At 36.2% G+C, this 13,956-nt stretch overlaps 1 protein-coding gene and 2 long non-coding RNA genes across 46 annotated transcripts in view; 1 reads left to right on the top strand and 2 right to left on the bottom strand.

Annotated features, from left to right (window-relative positions):
• Positions 1–1,066: 1,066 nt before the first annotated feature.
• Positions 1,067–3,191, bottom strand: LOC309513082. Its single transcript, XR_014211282.1, has 2 exons — positions 3,143–3,191; positions 1,067–3,064 (listed from the first exon to the last, which is right to left on the bottom strand). It is a non-coding gene; the product is annotated as an uncharacterized lncRNA (long non-coding RNA).
• Positions 3,192–5,199: 2,008 nt separating this feature from the next.
• On the top strand, positions 5,200–6,936 carry LOC309512449. 44 transcript variants are annotated; one of them, XR_014210985.1, is made up of 7 exons: positions 5,200–5,317; positions 5,367–6,017; positions 6,110–6,193; positions 6,299–6,485; positions 6,518–6,562; positions 6,613–6,661; positions 6,864–6,936. It is a non-coding gene; the product is annotated as an uncharacterized lncRNA (long non-coding RNA). The 44 variants fall into 44 exon arrangements; XR_014211007.1 differs by lacking the exon at positions 6,864–6,936 and adding an exon at positions 6,773–6,816; XR_014211008.1 differs by lacking the exon at positions 6,864–6,936 and adding an exon at positions 6,773–6,816 and having other exon boundaries at positions 6,299–6,504; positions 6,545–6,562.
• Positions 6,937–6,990: 54 nt separating this feature from the next.
• Positions 6,991–13,956, bottom strand: part of LOC309499860 (uncharacterized protein) — a gene marked incomplete at its 3' end in the record, with an annotated part of 48,582 nt that continues 41,616 nt past the window's right edge. The window contains exons 11-12 of the mRNA XM_082171339.1: positions 7,617–7,663; positions 6,991–7,541 (exon numbers count right to left, since the gene is read on the bottom strand). Of these exons, the coding sequence (XP_082027465.1) occupies positions 6,991–7,541; positions 7,617–7,663 (598 nt within the window). The remainder of the gene's footprint in view (positions 7,542–7,616; positions 7,664–13,956) is intronic.

Here is a 13,956-nt window from a genome sequence, read left to right as displayed (position 1 = left end):
ACATAAACATGTGACTGACTGTTTCCTCCTCTTGGCATTCGTCACATTGTCCTGTGGGATGTTTTCCTGACATACAAAGAGTTACATTTAATGTACTTCTATTTGTCATCTCTCTTACAATGCCTACTTTATTTTGAATCATGTATAGATGTCTTCCTTTACTTTCATGATCCCATTGATATTGCCATAATTCCATCACATTTTCCCACACTAGACTCTTCCCTTCTGATTTTGACAATTTAATTTCAATGTCAACATGCTCTTTTGTTGTTGCCTCTTTTGCCAATCATCTACTTTCTCATTTCCCTGTATGCCCACATGTGCTGGTATCCACATATATGTAATATTTTTCCCTTGTCTACTTACTCTTGAATTTATAAACAAGACTTCATATAATACTTCTTGATGACTACTAGCTTTTCCAGTCTTCATACTCATAAGAGCTGATACAGAATCACTACATACTCGAATGTTGTCATCTCTGGATTGTTCAGTCCGTTCTAATGCAATACCTATAGCACACAATTACACTGCATAAACATGTAGATTATCAGATGTTCTTTTGCTGATTCCCATCTCATATTTAGGGATGTACACCGCAGATCCTGTTGCATCTGATTGTAAGTCTTTGACCCATCTGTACAAATCTGAATACTGTCTTTATACTTGTTGTTCTGATATTTATAATATTCATTGGTTATATCTATATTTCTGTTCATCCTTTAATTGTCCAAATTGGTTTAACAGGCCATAACACAGTATTAGCAAATCTTTTATTATACACTTCCACTTCTTTTGCAATTAAATCACCTTTCCAGCCAAAACTTACTTTCTTCCTTCTCTCCTTTTCCCAGCACCTCTGTAAAACCTTTTTCGTTGGATGACTATCCTCATGCCCTCTGAGATTTATGTTATACAGCAGCAAAAAAGACAAAATCATGCATAGAAAAATAAAATATCCTGGCCAGAAAAAAACAACAAAAACCCCCCCCACAGATTTCTATATAGTGAATTTGTTTTTTGATTGTCATAGTATATATTACTATGTATACCCGCCACCTACTTATTTATTTTATTGCAAATTGAAAGATACAAGCATTAACAGTGAGAAGAGAAAAAAATATATAATAATAAAACAAGGGGGGTATACGGACATCAAAAGAGATTGAGATAGGCTATATCAATACAATATTACAGTTTGTCAATATAACACATTAAAGGTTCTTTACAACAGACTCAAGGATATTATTTGTTTTAGAAACCTTTGAGTTTAAAGGTTTTGACATTTTCTTAAAGGAAGAAAAAAGGGACTTTATATCAGAGGAGAATATTCTAAAATCAGGATTACAATGAATGGTTCTGGCTTTGTGAAGATGAAACTTGCCCAGAAGACAAAGTAATAATACCGTATAATCAAGATTAACATCGTTAGAATGAAAATCTGACAAAAAAATGATAGATTCTGACATTTGCACCAATTTGCTACAACAGCAAAAAACTAACAAGGTCACATCTGACCAGAAAGACTTAGAAAATGGGCACTGATAAAATAAATGTAGGATAGATTCTTCTTCAATATTGCAAAAAGGAACATAAAGAAGATTCTCAGAAAACCTGCTCAAAAATAAATGACAAGGGTAATATCTATGAACAATTTTGAAATGGAGTCCCGCCACCTACTTACTGATTCTAATATTGACTTCTTATGCCTTTCTGAGACATGGCTTCATGAAACCTCACCCTCTGTAATAATATCTATACCCGGTTATAACATGTTTCATAAAGACAGACAGGGTTCAGGAGGCGGAGTCATGATTTATGCCAAGGATGGTTTTAACTGGAATGAAATCCATTTCATAGATGAGAATGATTTGGAATTTCTTGGTTTAAATGTAACTTTGTCACAGCAAATGTCCTTCAATATTGTGGTTATTAATAAACCTCCTTTATCAAATGTAGATTTTTATGAAAAGCTGGACATTTTATTAAAACAACTTAACCCTGTAAAAGAACTTATAATATTGGGTGACCTAAATGTTAATTGGGAAGTCAAGCAAATTGAAAAAGGTTATGGATAAAATGGATATGGCTCAGGTGATTAAAGGCCCTACGAGAATTACAAACTCTACGAGCACTCACATTGATTTAGCTTTTACAAATAGGCCAGAAAGGATTTTGAAATCATACAACATGCTTACAGGATTGTCTGATCACAATCTTATAATGGTCACCAGAAAATTACATAAAAAGCGTTTTAAACCTTTGCCAGCCACAGAATACCAAAGCAGGAACAACAAACCTTTATAGATTCAATCCACCATGTAAATTGGGATGAATTACTCTCTGGCATAAACTTGGACGAGGATCGCTCTCAATTATCTAACAAAATACAGCAAATTATTATACAATTTACACGGAAAATTAGATTAAGAGCTAAAAAAAAAAAAGGTCTTCCTTGGTTAAATGAATCTGATCTGAAATTGATGAAAGAACGAGATCATTCCTTGAAGTTGGCTGTAAAATCAGGATTTAATAGGCATCAATTTATCTCTGTAAGAAATAGAGAAAGAAGTAAGAAGATCTAAAGCTGACTTTTTCATTACTGCTTTGAATAGTGGAAATTCTAAAACAACCTGTTATTATATCACTGACAGGTGATTCCCACACAAATAAGATGAAACAAATGCAAATTGAATTAAATGGAGACATTGTGACAGAACCCAAGGTAATAGCTGATGCTTTTAACAACTATTTTATTGAATCTGTAGCAGAAATCTCTAAGAATAAAAAAAAAAAAAAAAAAAAAAAAATACTCAGTGCCTGCAACACAATCTTTCTTCATAACAAACATTACTGAGACTAAAGTCATTAACATAATTAAAACCCTAAAACCATCTAAGGCCAGGGATGTATTTGGGATGGACACGAACATGCTTAAAGATTTAGGATCCGCTCCGGCTACTCCCATTGCTTCTATTATTAATCTTTCAATTTCCAGTGGTCACTTTCCAAAGGCCTGGAAATCGGCTATTGTTACGCCAGTTTATAAATCTGGTGTTTCTAACTCTTTGAATAACTACCGACCAATAAGCATTCTTCCGGCTATTTCCAAAATTGCTGAAAAATGGGAGGCTGAGAAGACTGTCCAGTACTTAAATAGTAGCTCTCCCTCTTTCCACGCCATGCAGTTTGGTTTTAGATCCAAACACTGAAACGGCTACGTGCCTTTTTATTGAGAAAATAAAATCTTCTCTTGACAAGGGTGGAGTAGTAGGGGCGGTATTCTTGGATCTCAGGAAAGCTTTCGATACAGTAAACCACTCTGTTTTACTTTACTAAGCTCTCACAATTACATTTTTCTCGTGGCACTGTTAGCTGGTTTGAATCATACCTGCATGATCGTACACAATCTGTATTAATTAACAACAGCAAGTCTGAGTCTCTTAGGCTAACCACCGGGGTTCCTCAGGGCTCAACATTAGGCCCCCTCTTATTTAGCCTTTATATCAATGACTTGCCTATTGTTTGTTCTGAAGTTGAATGTTTGATGTATGCAGATGATACTGTTCTATTTGTTCATGGTCGCTCTAAAGACATTGTTGCAGATAAACTCACTAAAGCAATGACTCTTGTTACATCCTGGTTGCAGGAGAACTGCCTGCAGCTAAATATGTTTTTCAATAGAGCCTCACCTAATCCTGACATAATAGTTGCTGGAGAAAAACTACAAATTGTAAATCAATACAAATATCTTGGGTTAGTAATAGATTCACACCTCTCCTTTAAAGCCCATATTGAAAAATTATGTAAAAAAAGAAAGTTTAATCTTGCAAATTTCCGCTCAATTCGGAATGAAATGTCAACCGAAGCTGCAATAATTTTTGTACATTCCATGATTTTTAGTCACTTCAATTATTGCCTAACAAGCTGGTCTCAGGCAAGTCAGAGCGCAAAAAGACCTTTGGAAACATTATATAAACAAGCCATTAAAGTCATGGACAAAAAGCCTAGGCACTATCATCACTGTGCAATCTTAAAAAAACACAGCCTTTTAAACTGGGATAGTCTTCATAAATGTGTAGATCTGAGTCTCATGTACAAAGTAACACATGATGATGACATTTTGTGTTTGTTAAATATTGTAACAGGTATTGCCTGCCTTAAGTTATTTTATAGTGTCATTCATATTGTAGTTATTGATTTGTCATAGACTTGTAAATGTATTTTCATGTTTATATTTTAATGCTTGTTTAACATCTTGGCCAGGGGACTACAGATGAATAATAGCCTTTTGGCTAATTCTGGCTTTCTTTAACCATGTTTGTTCATGTGTTTTATGAAATTGCACTGTCCCCTCTTAAATAAACCAATAAAACAAAACAATTACAGTTTAAAAGTTTGGGGTCAAGACAAGTGTATTATTCACAAAGTGCATTTATAACTTTTCTTTTAAATTTTTTTTATTTTTATAAGAATAGAAACAGACAGAAAAGTATTTTACAATGTTACAAAAAAGTATTGCAGTTTCCACAAATATGAAGCAAATAATAAATGTTTCTTGATCATCAAATCATCATATTATAATGATTTCTGAAGGATCATCTGAAGACTGGAGTAATGATGCTGAATATTCAGCTTTGATCACAGGAATAAATTACATTTTACAATATATTCACATAGAAAACTTATTTTAAATTGTAATATTATTTCACAATAAATATTAGCAAAATATAATTTCTTGTTTTCACTTTCATTTTGGGGTGAAAATCTTTTGTGAGATTCACACAATTCAGCATTTGCCTTGAATTTAGATTATATTTATGTATTATACACAAGAATTATATGCATTAAAACAAGTTGAACAGTTTCATGTAAATCAGCTCCGCTCGTCTTCCTCACAGAATCAACAGAGTCAAATATATAATAACATATTTACACAAAGAAACAACAAAAACCCAGAAAACATCCTGTGATATTCTTAATATGATCAACAAGATCTTCAAACCAACATCAATAAACGTTCAGACACAATAACACACACACACACACACACACACGCACACGCACACGCACACGCACACGCACACGCACACGCACACACACACACAGACAGTGAGTTTATACACTGATCACAGGAAACACACACGAGAGAAGAAACAACAACAGCAACACTTTGTGTGTTTATTGTGTCTGTTAGTTATTCTCCATGATTGTAGAGTTAGATCAACATGTTTAATTGTAGAGTGTTTCCCTCTAAACCACAGTGGTTACACACTGTCCTCATAACCCATATATACCTGTGTGTGTGTGTGTGTGTGTGCGCGCTGTTTAATGCACACTGTTTAGTGTGTGTGTGTGTGTGTGAGTGTGAGTGAGTGTGTGTGTGCGCTGTTTAATGCACACTGTTTAGTGTGTGTGTGTGTGTGTGTGTGAGTGTGAGTGAGTGTGTGTGTGAATCAGTCAGTTGTGTTGTGTGTGTCAGTCAGTTGCGTGTATGTGTGTGCACGCGTGTGTGTGTGTCAGTCAGTTGTGTTTGTGTGTCAGTCAGTTGTGTGTGTGTGTGTGTCAGACAGTTGTGTGTGTGTGTCCGTCAGACAGTTGTGTGTGTGTCCGTCAGTTGTGTGTGTGTGTGTGTCAATGAGTTGTGTGTGTGTATGTTTCAGTCAGTGTGTTTGTTAGTCAGTTGTGTGTGTGTGTGTGTTAAGTCAGCTGTGTGTGTGTGTTTCAGTCAGTGTGTTTGTTAGTCAGTTGTGTGTGTGTGTGTCAGTCAGTTGTGTGTGTGTCAGTCAGTGGTGTGTCATTCAGTTGTGTATGTGTGTATGTGTCAGTTAGTGTGTGTGTGTCAATGAGTTGTGTGTGTGTATGTTTCAGTCAGTGTGTGTGTCAGTCAGTTGTGTGTGTGTGTCAGTCAGTTGTGTATGTGTGTATGTGTCAATGAGTTGTGTGTGTGTATGTTTCAGTCAGTGTGTTTGTTAGTCAGTTGTGTGTGTGTGTGTGTGTCAGTCAGCTGTGTGTGTGTCAGTCAGTGGTGTGTCATTCAGTTTTGTATGTGTGTATGTGTCAGTTAGTGTGTGTGTCAATGAGTTGTGTGTGTGTATGTTTCAGTCAGTTGTGTGTGTGTGTGAGTGTCAATGAGTTGTGTGTGTATGTTTCAGTCAGTGTGTTTGTTAGTCAGTTGTGTGTGTGTGTGTGTGTTAAGTCAGTGTGTTAGTCAGTTGTGTGTGTGTGTCAGTCAGTTAGTTGTGTGTCAGTCAGTTGTGTGTGTGTGTCAATGAGTTGTGTGTGTGTGTTAAGTCAGCTGTGTGTGTGTGTGTGTTAAGTCAGCTGTGTGTGTGTGTGTGTTTCAGTCAGTGTGTTTGTTATTCAGTTGTGTGTGTGTGTGTGTTAAGTCAGCTGTGTGTGTGTGTGTGTGTGTGTGTGTGTGTGTATGTTTCAGTCAGTGTGTTTGTTAGTCAGTTGTGTGTGTGTGTGTGTGTCAGTCAGCTGTGTGTGTGTCAGTCAGTGGTGTGTCATTCAGTTTTGTATGTGTGTATGTGTCAGTTAGTGTGTGTGTCAATGAGTTGTGTGTGTGTATGTTTCAGTCAGTTGTGTGTGTGTGTGAGTGTCAATGAGTTGTGTGTGTATGTTTCAGTCAGTGTGTTTGTTAGTCAGTTGTGTGTGTGTGTGTGTGTTAAGTCAGTGTGTTAGTCAGTTGTGTGTGTGTGTCAGTCAGTTAGTTGTGTGTCAGTCAGTTGTGTGTGTGTCAATGAGTTGTGTGTGTGTGTTAAGTCAGCTGTGTGTGTGTGTGTGTTAAGTCAGCTGTGTGTGTGTGTGTGTTTCAGTCAGTGTGTTTGTTATTCAGTTGTGTGTGTGTGTTAAGTCAGCTGTGTGTGTGTGTGTGTGTGTGTGTGTATGTTTCAGTCAGTGTGTTTGTTAGTCAGTTGTGTGTGTGTGTCAGTCAGTTGTGTATGTGTGTATGTGTCAGTTAGTGTGCGTGTGTGTGTGTGTCAGTCAGTTGTGTGTGTGTTTAATGTGACACAGAGACACTGAAGAGTTAACATTAAAAAGTCTAAATCCAGCATAGAGGGGTTCAGTGAATGTGTGTGTGAATGTGTGTAAGTGTGTGAGTGTGTGTGTGTCAGAGACGCTGTAGAAGGACAGAGTGCCGGCCGACACGTCCACACACACTCCTACTCTCTTACAGGATCCTGAACCAGCAGAAACAGCAGTGGAGTTACTATTGTGCCAGACAGTGAATCTGTGATCAGAGCAGAGCAGACTCCAGGACTTCTGATTCAGTCCAAACACACAGTCAATCACTCCTCCTTTCCTCTTGATTCCTTTATATGACACTGATATTTCAGGATAATCTCCACTCCATTCAGCCTCCCAGTAACAGCGTCCAGTCAGACTCTCTCCACACAGAACCTGATGATACTCAAATCTCTCTGGATGATCAGGATACGACTGACTCTCTCTCACACACGTCACCTTTCTGTTCTCCTCTGACAGAGCGAGACGAGTGTGTGCTGTGTTTGGATCCAGTGTGAGATCAACGGCATCTGAACACAAGAACACACACATTACAACACCAACATTTACAACAACACACACTAAATCTGTGTTTCTGGACTTACATTTGTGTATTCCTGCTGTAATCCTGAACTCTCCTCCGTGATCCACACTAGAAAACAGATTTACATCATTTATTATTTAATCATTGATTCATATTATTATTATTTGATTTACGTAATTTATCATTTAATCATCATCATATTATTATTATTATTCATTTATGCCATTTTATGTGTTTATATTTATATGATAATTATGTCCTTCTGTAGTTTAATCTTATGATTGAGTGTTTGAAGGGATGTTTGTCTTCATGTTTCGGTGTTGAACGTCACAGGACGATGTTGAGAAACACTGATCTTACACTGATTCTGCTTTATTATAATAACATTTGTTCATTTGTTCTAGTCGGACGAAGTGTGAATATTGAAACATGCGCTACTAAGATTATTGTATAAACGGCTCTTTTTATCGTCATCACTTCGTCTCCGGCTTCTGTCTCTCTCAGTCAAACTCTCGGCTGAATGAAGACTCGTTTCTTCTGGCAGGGATTCGGCGTCCGGGTCGATCTAATCTCTAATATATCTGGCTTTTTTACAACTGAACTCCAGTGAATAAAGATGAAGAGAAAATATAAGACAGAATAAGCAAATAAAATACTGATAAATTACAGATTTTTTTTCACAAACTGCAGCTCATAAAGTCTAGAGTTATTTCTTTATGAGTAATTCATGTTCACACGTCGCGTCTAAAACACGTTTCTAAAGCGCTCAGGAGCTTTGCACCGTTGCTAAGCAACCATGAGCTGCGCTCTCCATGACAACGAGGAACTTTCAGCAAAGCATAAACTGATTTCCAGCAGTGAAACCCCTCGCAGCGGCTCTGCTACTAGATTTATTAATGGAGAAGAGGAATAAAAACTGTGTTTGGCTGTTCCTCCATCTTGCCTGAGCTTTCAATGTTGTTACGGGAAGGGTGAAGCTGATTGGTTGGTTCTTGTCACATGACCTGTGGTGTGTTTGCTGCATATTGACAAGTTGGAAGTTGAAAGTCTATTCTCGAATTTGAGCAAAAGATGCGATGTGAACTTTCCCTTATTTTTCTACTTTTCAGCATTTACTGTGAATGCAAGACATTTTTCTTACGCCGATATCATTTGATAACATCAAAATGTTGAAGTTTGGAGAGTTAAAATCATTGACCGAAACATTGACATTTAAAGTGTGTTTAAACACAACCTGGATAAACCACAAACATGTCAGCTGTGTGGACGCTAGTGCTGGATTAACTATCATGGATGAACTATTTCTTGACTTTAATCAATTCTGAGATTCTTCCATCGTTTTAATCGTTTAGATGTGTTTTAATATCACTATTAATAAGGACTGTATGATCTCTGTATAATATCAGTCTTTAAATGCAAGATAATTTAAGTGTATCTACTTGCAATAGTTTCACTTTAGCAGAATCAAATATACTGAAGTTTATCTAGTTGAACCTCAGCACTATTTCCGGATAACTAAAGTGCATTTACTACAACATTAGTTCCAGTTTAGCAGACTTTAATTATATCAATTTAGTATCAGTACAACTGCAGGATATTTTTATTAAATACATTGTAAATGTATATTTAGCATAAAATGTATTAGTATATGCATTTCAAATACATTTTAGTATTTTTTTTTCTCAAGGGTTTGTTCATTTTTTTATGAAACAAAATCTGTCTCGACTTTAAAATTATGTCGATTTTATCATGAATTTCAACTAATAACAAATAACTATAGCATAAATAAAGGCATGTTGAAAGAAACAAATTACTAAAAAGTATAATGTCTAATCGCTCATCAGCAGAAAGACGTAAAATAAAACATCTTTGCTAAACACATGTCATGTAGCATCAGATGTACCTCAGGAAAACTCAGTGCTTAATCTGTAAACTCTGAGATCCCGGAAGGATCCGGCAGATTAGTGGAGTAACAGGGAAAGGGAACATGTGCGCAATTTCAGTCCGTTTTTAATCTATTTTGAAGCACATTTTGAAAACGCACATAAGAAATCGTGAATATAATCTCGACATGTGAATATAATCTTTGCATTAGTTCAAATGTGTTAAGATGATGGACACAGTTTATTCGCAGACTGATGACATGTTGTGCTCATTTGTGTAACTGAAATGGCATTGTGCTTTAAGCTCAACATAAGGTCTGACCAACATAGATCTCGACATGCTGGAGTTTAAACTCTAGTCTAGGCCTCAGCAATAAAACCGTATCAGTATTTATCTACAGCACACTTTCATCCATAACAATAGAATAAATATTCGGTATAACACTAATAGTTTTACGCTCATTTCGTTTAAAGGCTGCTATGAGTGACAAGCAAACAGACAATACGTTGCATTGCCGTGAGGTTTAGTGACATCAGAAACAAGGTTATTATAATTTTGCTTTTTTAAATTAGTTTTTATTTTAATATCGTTTTCAATTTTGCTTTAAATTTAAGTTTAGTTTTAGTTAGTTTCATTAATGGTTTTGTTAGTTTTAGTTTAGCTTTTATTTTGCAAACACATTTCTATTTAGTTTTTATTTTATTTAGTTTCAGTTTTAGTTTTAGTAATTATAGTTTAGCAGAGCAAACAGAACACTTCCAGGGTAGACCAAAGCGAGACGCATAATTTCAGCAAAGTTTAATGTTTGCCGAGATTACAGTAACTCTTGTGCAGACATCTTAATAATGAAAATAAAAATAATGGTTTGAGATTGAACAAAGCACCAAATAAATGGAACTTAAAAGTATACAAGAAAAAAACGATGAAAAATACAGACAAACTAATTCATATTAAAGATGAAATCTTGTTAAACATAGTTTACTTTTTTCAGAGTGACACTGGTACATACAACAAAAAAACCAGCTAAATTAATCTGACAACCTGCTGTGAAGCCAGTGTGATTAAATAATGAAGTATCTATGCAGTGTGTGAATGTGTGTGAGTGTGTACATGTTTTTCTATTGTGGTGGGGACTTAAACCTGAATGCACACACACTCATGGGGACTTGTGTCACTGTGGGCCTAAATTAAATCACACAGAATGAGTTTTTTTGAAAATGTGTGTGATGGGTCGGTGTAGGGGTCGGGTTTGTGTGTGTGTGTGTGTGTGTGATGGGTCGGGTTAGTGTGTGTGTGTGTGTGTGTGTGTGTGATGGGTCGGTGTAGGGGTCGGGTTTGTGTGTGTGTGTGTGTGTGTGTGTGTGATGGGTCGGGTTAGTGTGTGTGTGTGTGTGTGTGTGTGTGATGGGTCGGTTTAGGGGTCGGGTTAGTGTGTGTGTGTGTGTGTGTGTGTGTGTGCGTGATGGGTATGTTTAGGGGTCGGTTTAGTGTAAGGAGACAGAATATACAGTTTGCACAATATAAAAACCATTACGTCTATGGAGAATCCCGAGAGAGAGAGAGAGAGAGAGAGAGAGAGAGAGAGAGAGAGAGAGAGAGTGTGTGTGTGTGTGTATGTGTGTGTAGTGTCCCGGGACATGTCTCCACATGGATAACAATATTATTAGCAGAAAATCTTTTGTAAAAACAAAGATAACAACAGCACCTTTGAAAGCCTGTCAACCTTCATGAAAGCATGACATCACCACATTAAAGGTATTTTTGTGCTTGACGGACTTGTTTTGCTGTTGCACCCGCGTCTCGCAAATGAAAGGACATTCTAAAAACGCTTCGCTCAAGATAAAAGAAGTTCAAGATAAAAGAAGTTCAACTTGCGTCTCATTACCTTGAGTTATTATTTCCCATTGCACTGCCACAGACGCATCCTTTATGAACAGCCACTTATGACTAGCGATGTGTTCGCTGGTCCTTCATTGAGGCCATCCTTAAAAATATTTTGGTTTGCAGTAACAGAAAAAAAAAAAAAAAAAAGGGACGGTAGGTAGGTCTATATTTTTTTATATATATAAAAAAATAATATAAAAAAGTATTTATTTTTTTATAAAAAAATAAATACAAAAAATCGGGGTCGGGTCGGGATACATTTTTCACCTATGTCTAGGGTCTGTTTACACCAGGCCACTTCATGCGTTTTCTCAGATCGGATAGCTATCTGATTTATCAAAACTATTCCATTTACACCTGGTTACATAAATGTGTGTTGTTGTTTTTTTGCTGATATAAATCCGATCTTCAATTCCCGCTATATGCAGATTTAATGGAGTGCACGTCACCGAAAGCAACGAGATACATTATTTTATTGATCATTAGCTAAAATTTCTGAATCAAAGCCTGCAATAAGAGAAAGCAGAAACAGCCCTGGTAAGATCATTTCGTTTCTTTACATTTAATGATGATGATTGTGTGTTAAGCGTCTGCGACTTACTTTCACTTTGATTTGCGATAGTTTGCACGTTGATGCAGCTTCTCATCTGCGGCGAGTGTGTTGCAGTAGCGTCGTCATATCTGACTAAAACATGACATATAGCCTATAACACGCTCTCGCATGTTTATTTTTTAATAAACCATATTCGACAACATATAAAAGTGAAATAATCTTTAGAGTAAAGCCGCAGCCATCATTACCAAGCGCGAACCACTGACAGTGAATGAAACGAAGCGAACTTAGCTTGCAGGCTGTAGTGTGATGCGTTAACCAATGGTGTAAACATAATCATAGATGACGCGCCACGGGTTTTTATTTAAAAGAAAGAACATAGCTTATGTTTGTATGTAGGTCTAGGCAATTTATATTCACAATACTTAATAACTAATATTATTTTATTGCATTTGTATTAGTTGTTTTAAGAGTTAAAAAAAATCGGTCGGTCTTAACGCAAGTTTACAACCGGAAAGTCGGTCGGACTAAAAGGAAAAAAAAATAAAATAATTGGGTCAGTACTAAATTGACAGGGTCGGTCGGGTTACGGCAAACAAGAATATTTTTAAGGATGGCCTGAGCGCGTCACAGGACAGCGGTTAATCGCCTCAGCTTCACGTGTGTGAAGCGCCATTTACAGGCATTTCCCTAAACAGCCACTGGTCAGACTTTCCACCAAAGTAAAGAGCTTATTAAATACGAAAACGATTATTTATTTTAGCTAATTATTATTTTATTTCAGTTAGTTTTTCAGTAACTGTTGTTAGTTTCGTTTAGTTTTAGTTTTTCATTTATTATGAATTTCAAATTTTATTTCAGTTTACGAAAATGTTTTTTGACCAATAGTTTTAGTCTTAGTTTCAGTTTTCGTTTACGAAAATAACCTTGATCAGAACACACGGACACAAGCTGAAATGAGTGCCGTTGTTGTTCTGCGATGAGATGATAGTGAATAAAAAGGACACAAATATTCATCGAATTTAAAATACAAATCCACATTTGAATGCAGAAACGCTGCATTAGAGTTTAGGAGACTATCAGTGACACACAAGATGAGAGGATGAGGTTTATGTGTCATTGTTGAGTATTAATGTTTTGTTCGTCAGCTGCGCTGTTCATTCAACATATTAGAGAAATAGAGAAGCTCAATGCGGACAAAATCTTGGTTACGTCAAAACCGAAACCAAACCATTCACACAGAACACATATTTTACGCATTTTCTACACAGAAAACTTTGACTTTGACCGCATGTTTAGAAAACCATGTAAAGTTAAAAGAGGTTCAACTTTTAGAAAATATGTGACCCTGGACCACAAAACCAGTCACACAATTTTTTGACAGACAGAGTCGTATTATTTTATAGCTTTGAATAAACAATTGAATGCAGTACATTAATATTTTGCTCATTGCGCCCTCTTGTGGCCTCAGGAGACAAGCCAAAAGTTTCATTAACACTTATTTAATCTTCATTTAATGTCAACATTGTAACAACGCTGTAACAACCTTCACCACACAACGTATTTACAGCAACCTTTAGGCCATGTTGATAAGACGTTGTTAGAAGGTTGGGTACGTTCTGTGTTTGCTGGGTGACCATGTTATAAAGTCTAAAACTGAGTTTTAATAAATGTTTTTCAAGATCTTATTTTGAGAAGACTAACACTAACTAATGTTTATTGTCATTTTCTAAGCATCCATTTAGTGTATTGTGTCTATTGTTTTGTGGTGTAAACGAGCCAGATTCAGTCTCAGTCTCTCCTGCACACAGTCACATCTCTCCGGCCCGGTTATGGCTCTAATTATACTTTTGTCTTCATTATAATTACTAACGACTGGCTATTCACGCTATTTCAATCTAATTTCTTTGATCAAACTTTTCACTTCTCATTTGAAACTGTATCAAATTCCCTTCTTAATAAAATAAACATTTCAGTGAGCATTACTATTCAAAATTATTATTAAAAATAACAGTGGCAGGTAAATTATGGCTCGCTAGCATGTTAGCTTAGCACACAATCAATACACGACAATTTATGA

This window comes from Leuciscus leuciscus (genome assembly GCF_965113295.1).
Source record: "Leuciscus leuciscus genome assembly, chromosome: 1".
In the NCBI taxonomy this organism is placed as follows: Eukaryota; Metazoa; Chordata; class Actinopteri; order Cypriniformes; family Leuciscidae; genus Leuciscus; species Leuciscus leuciscus.
The sequence above is the reverse complement of the archived record's forward strand: the minus strand, read 5'-3'. Positions and strand labels throughout refer to the sequence as shown.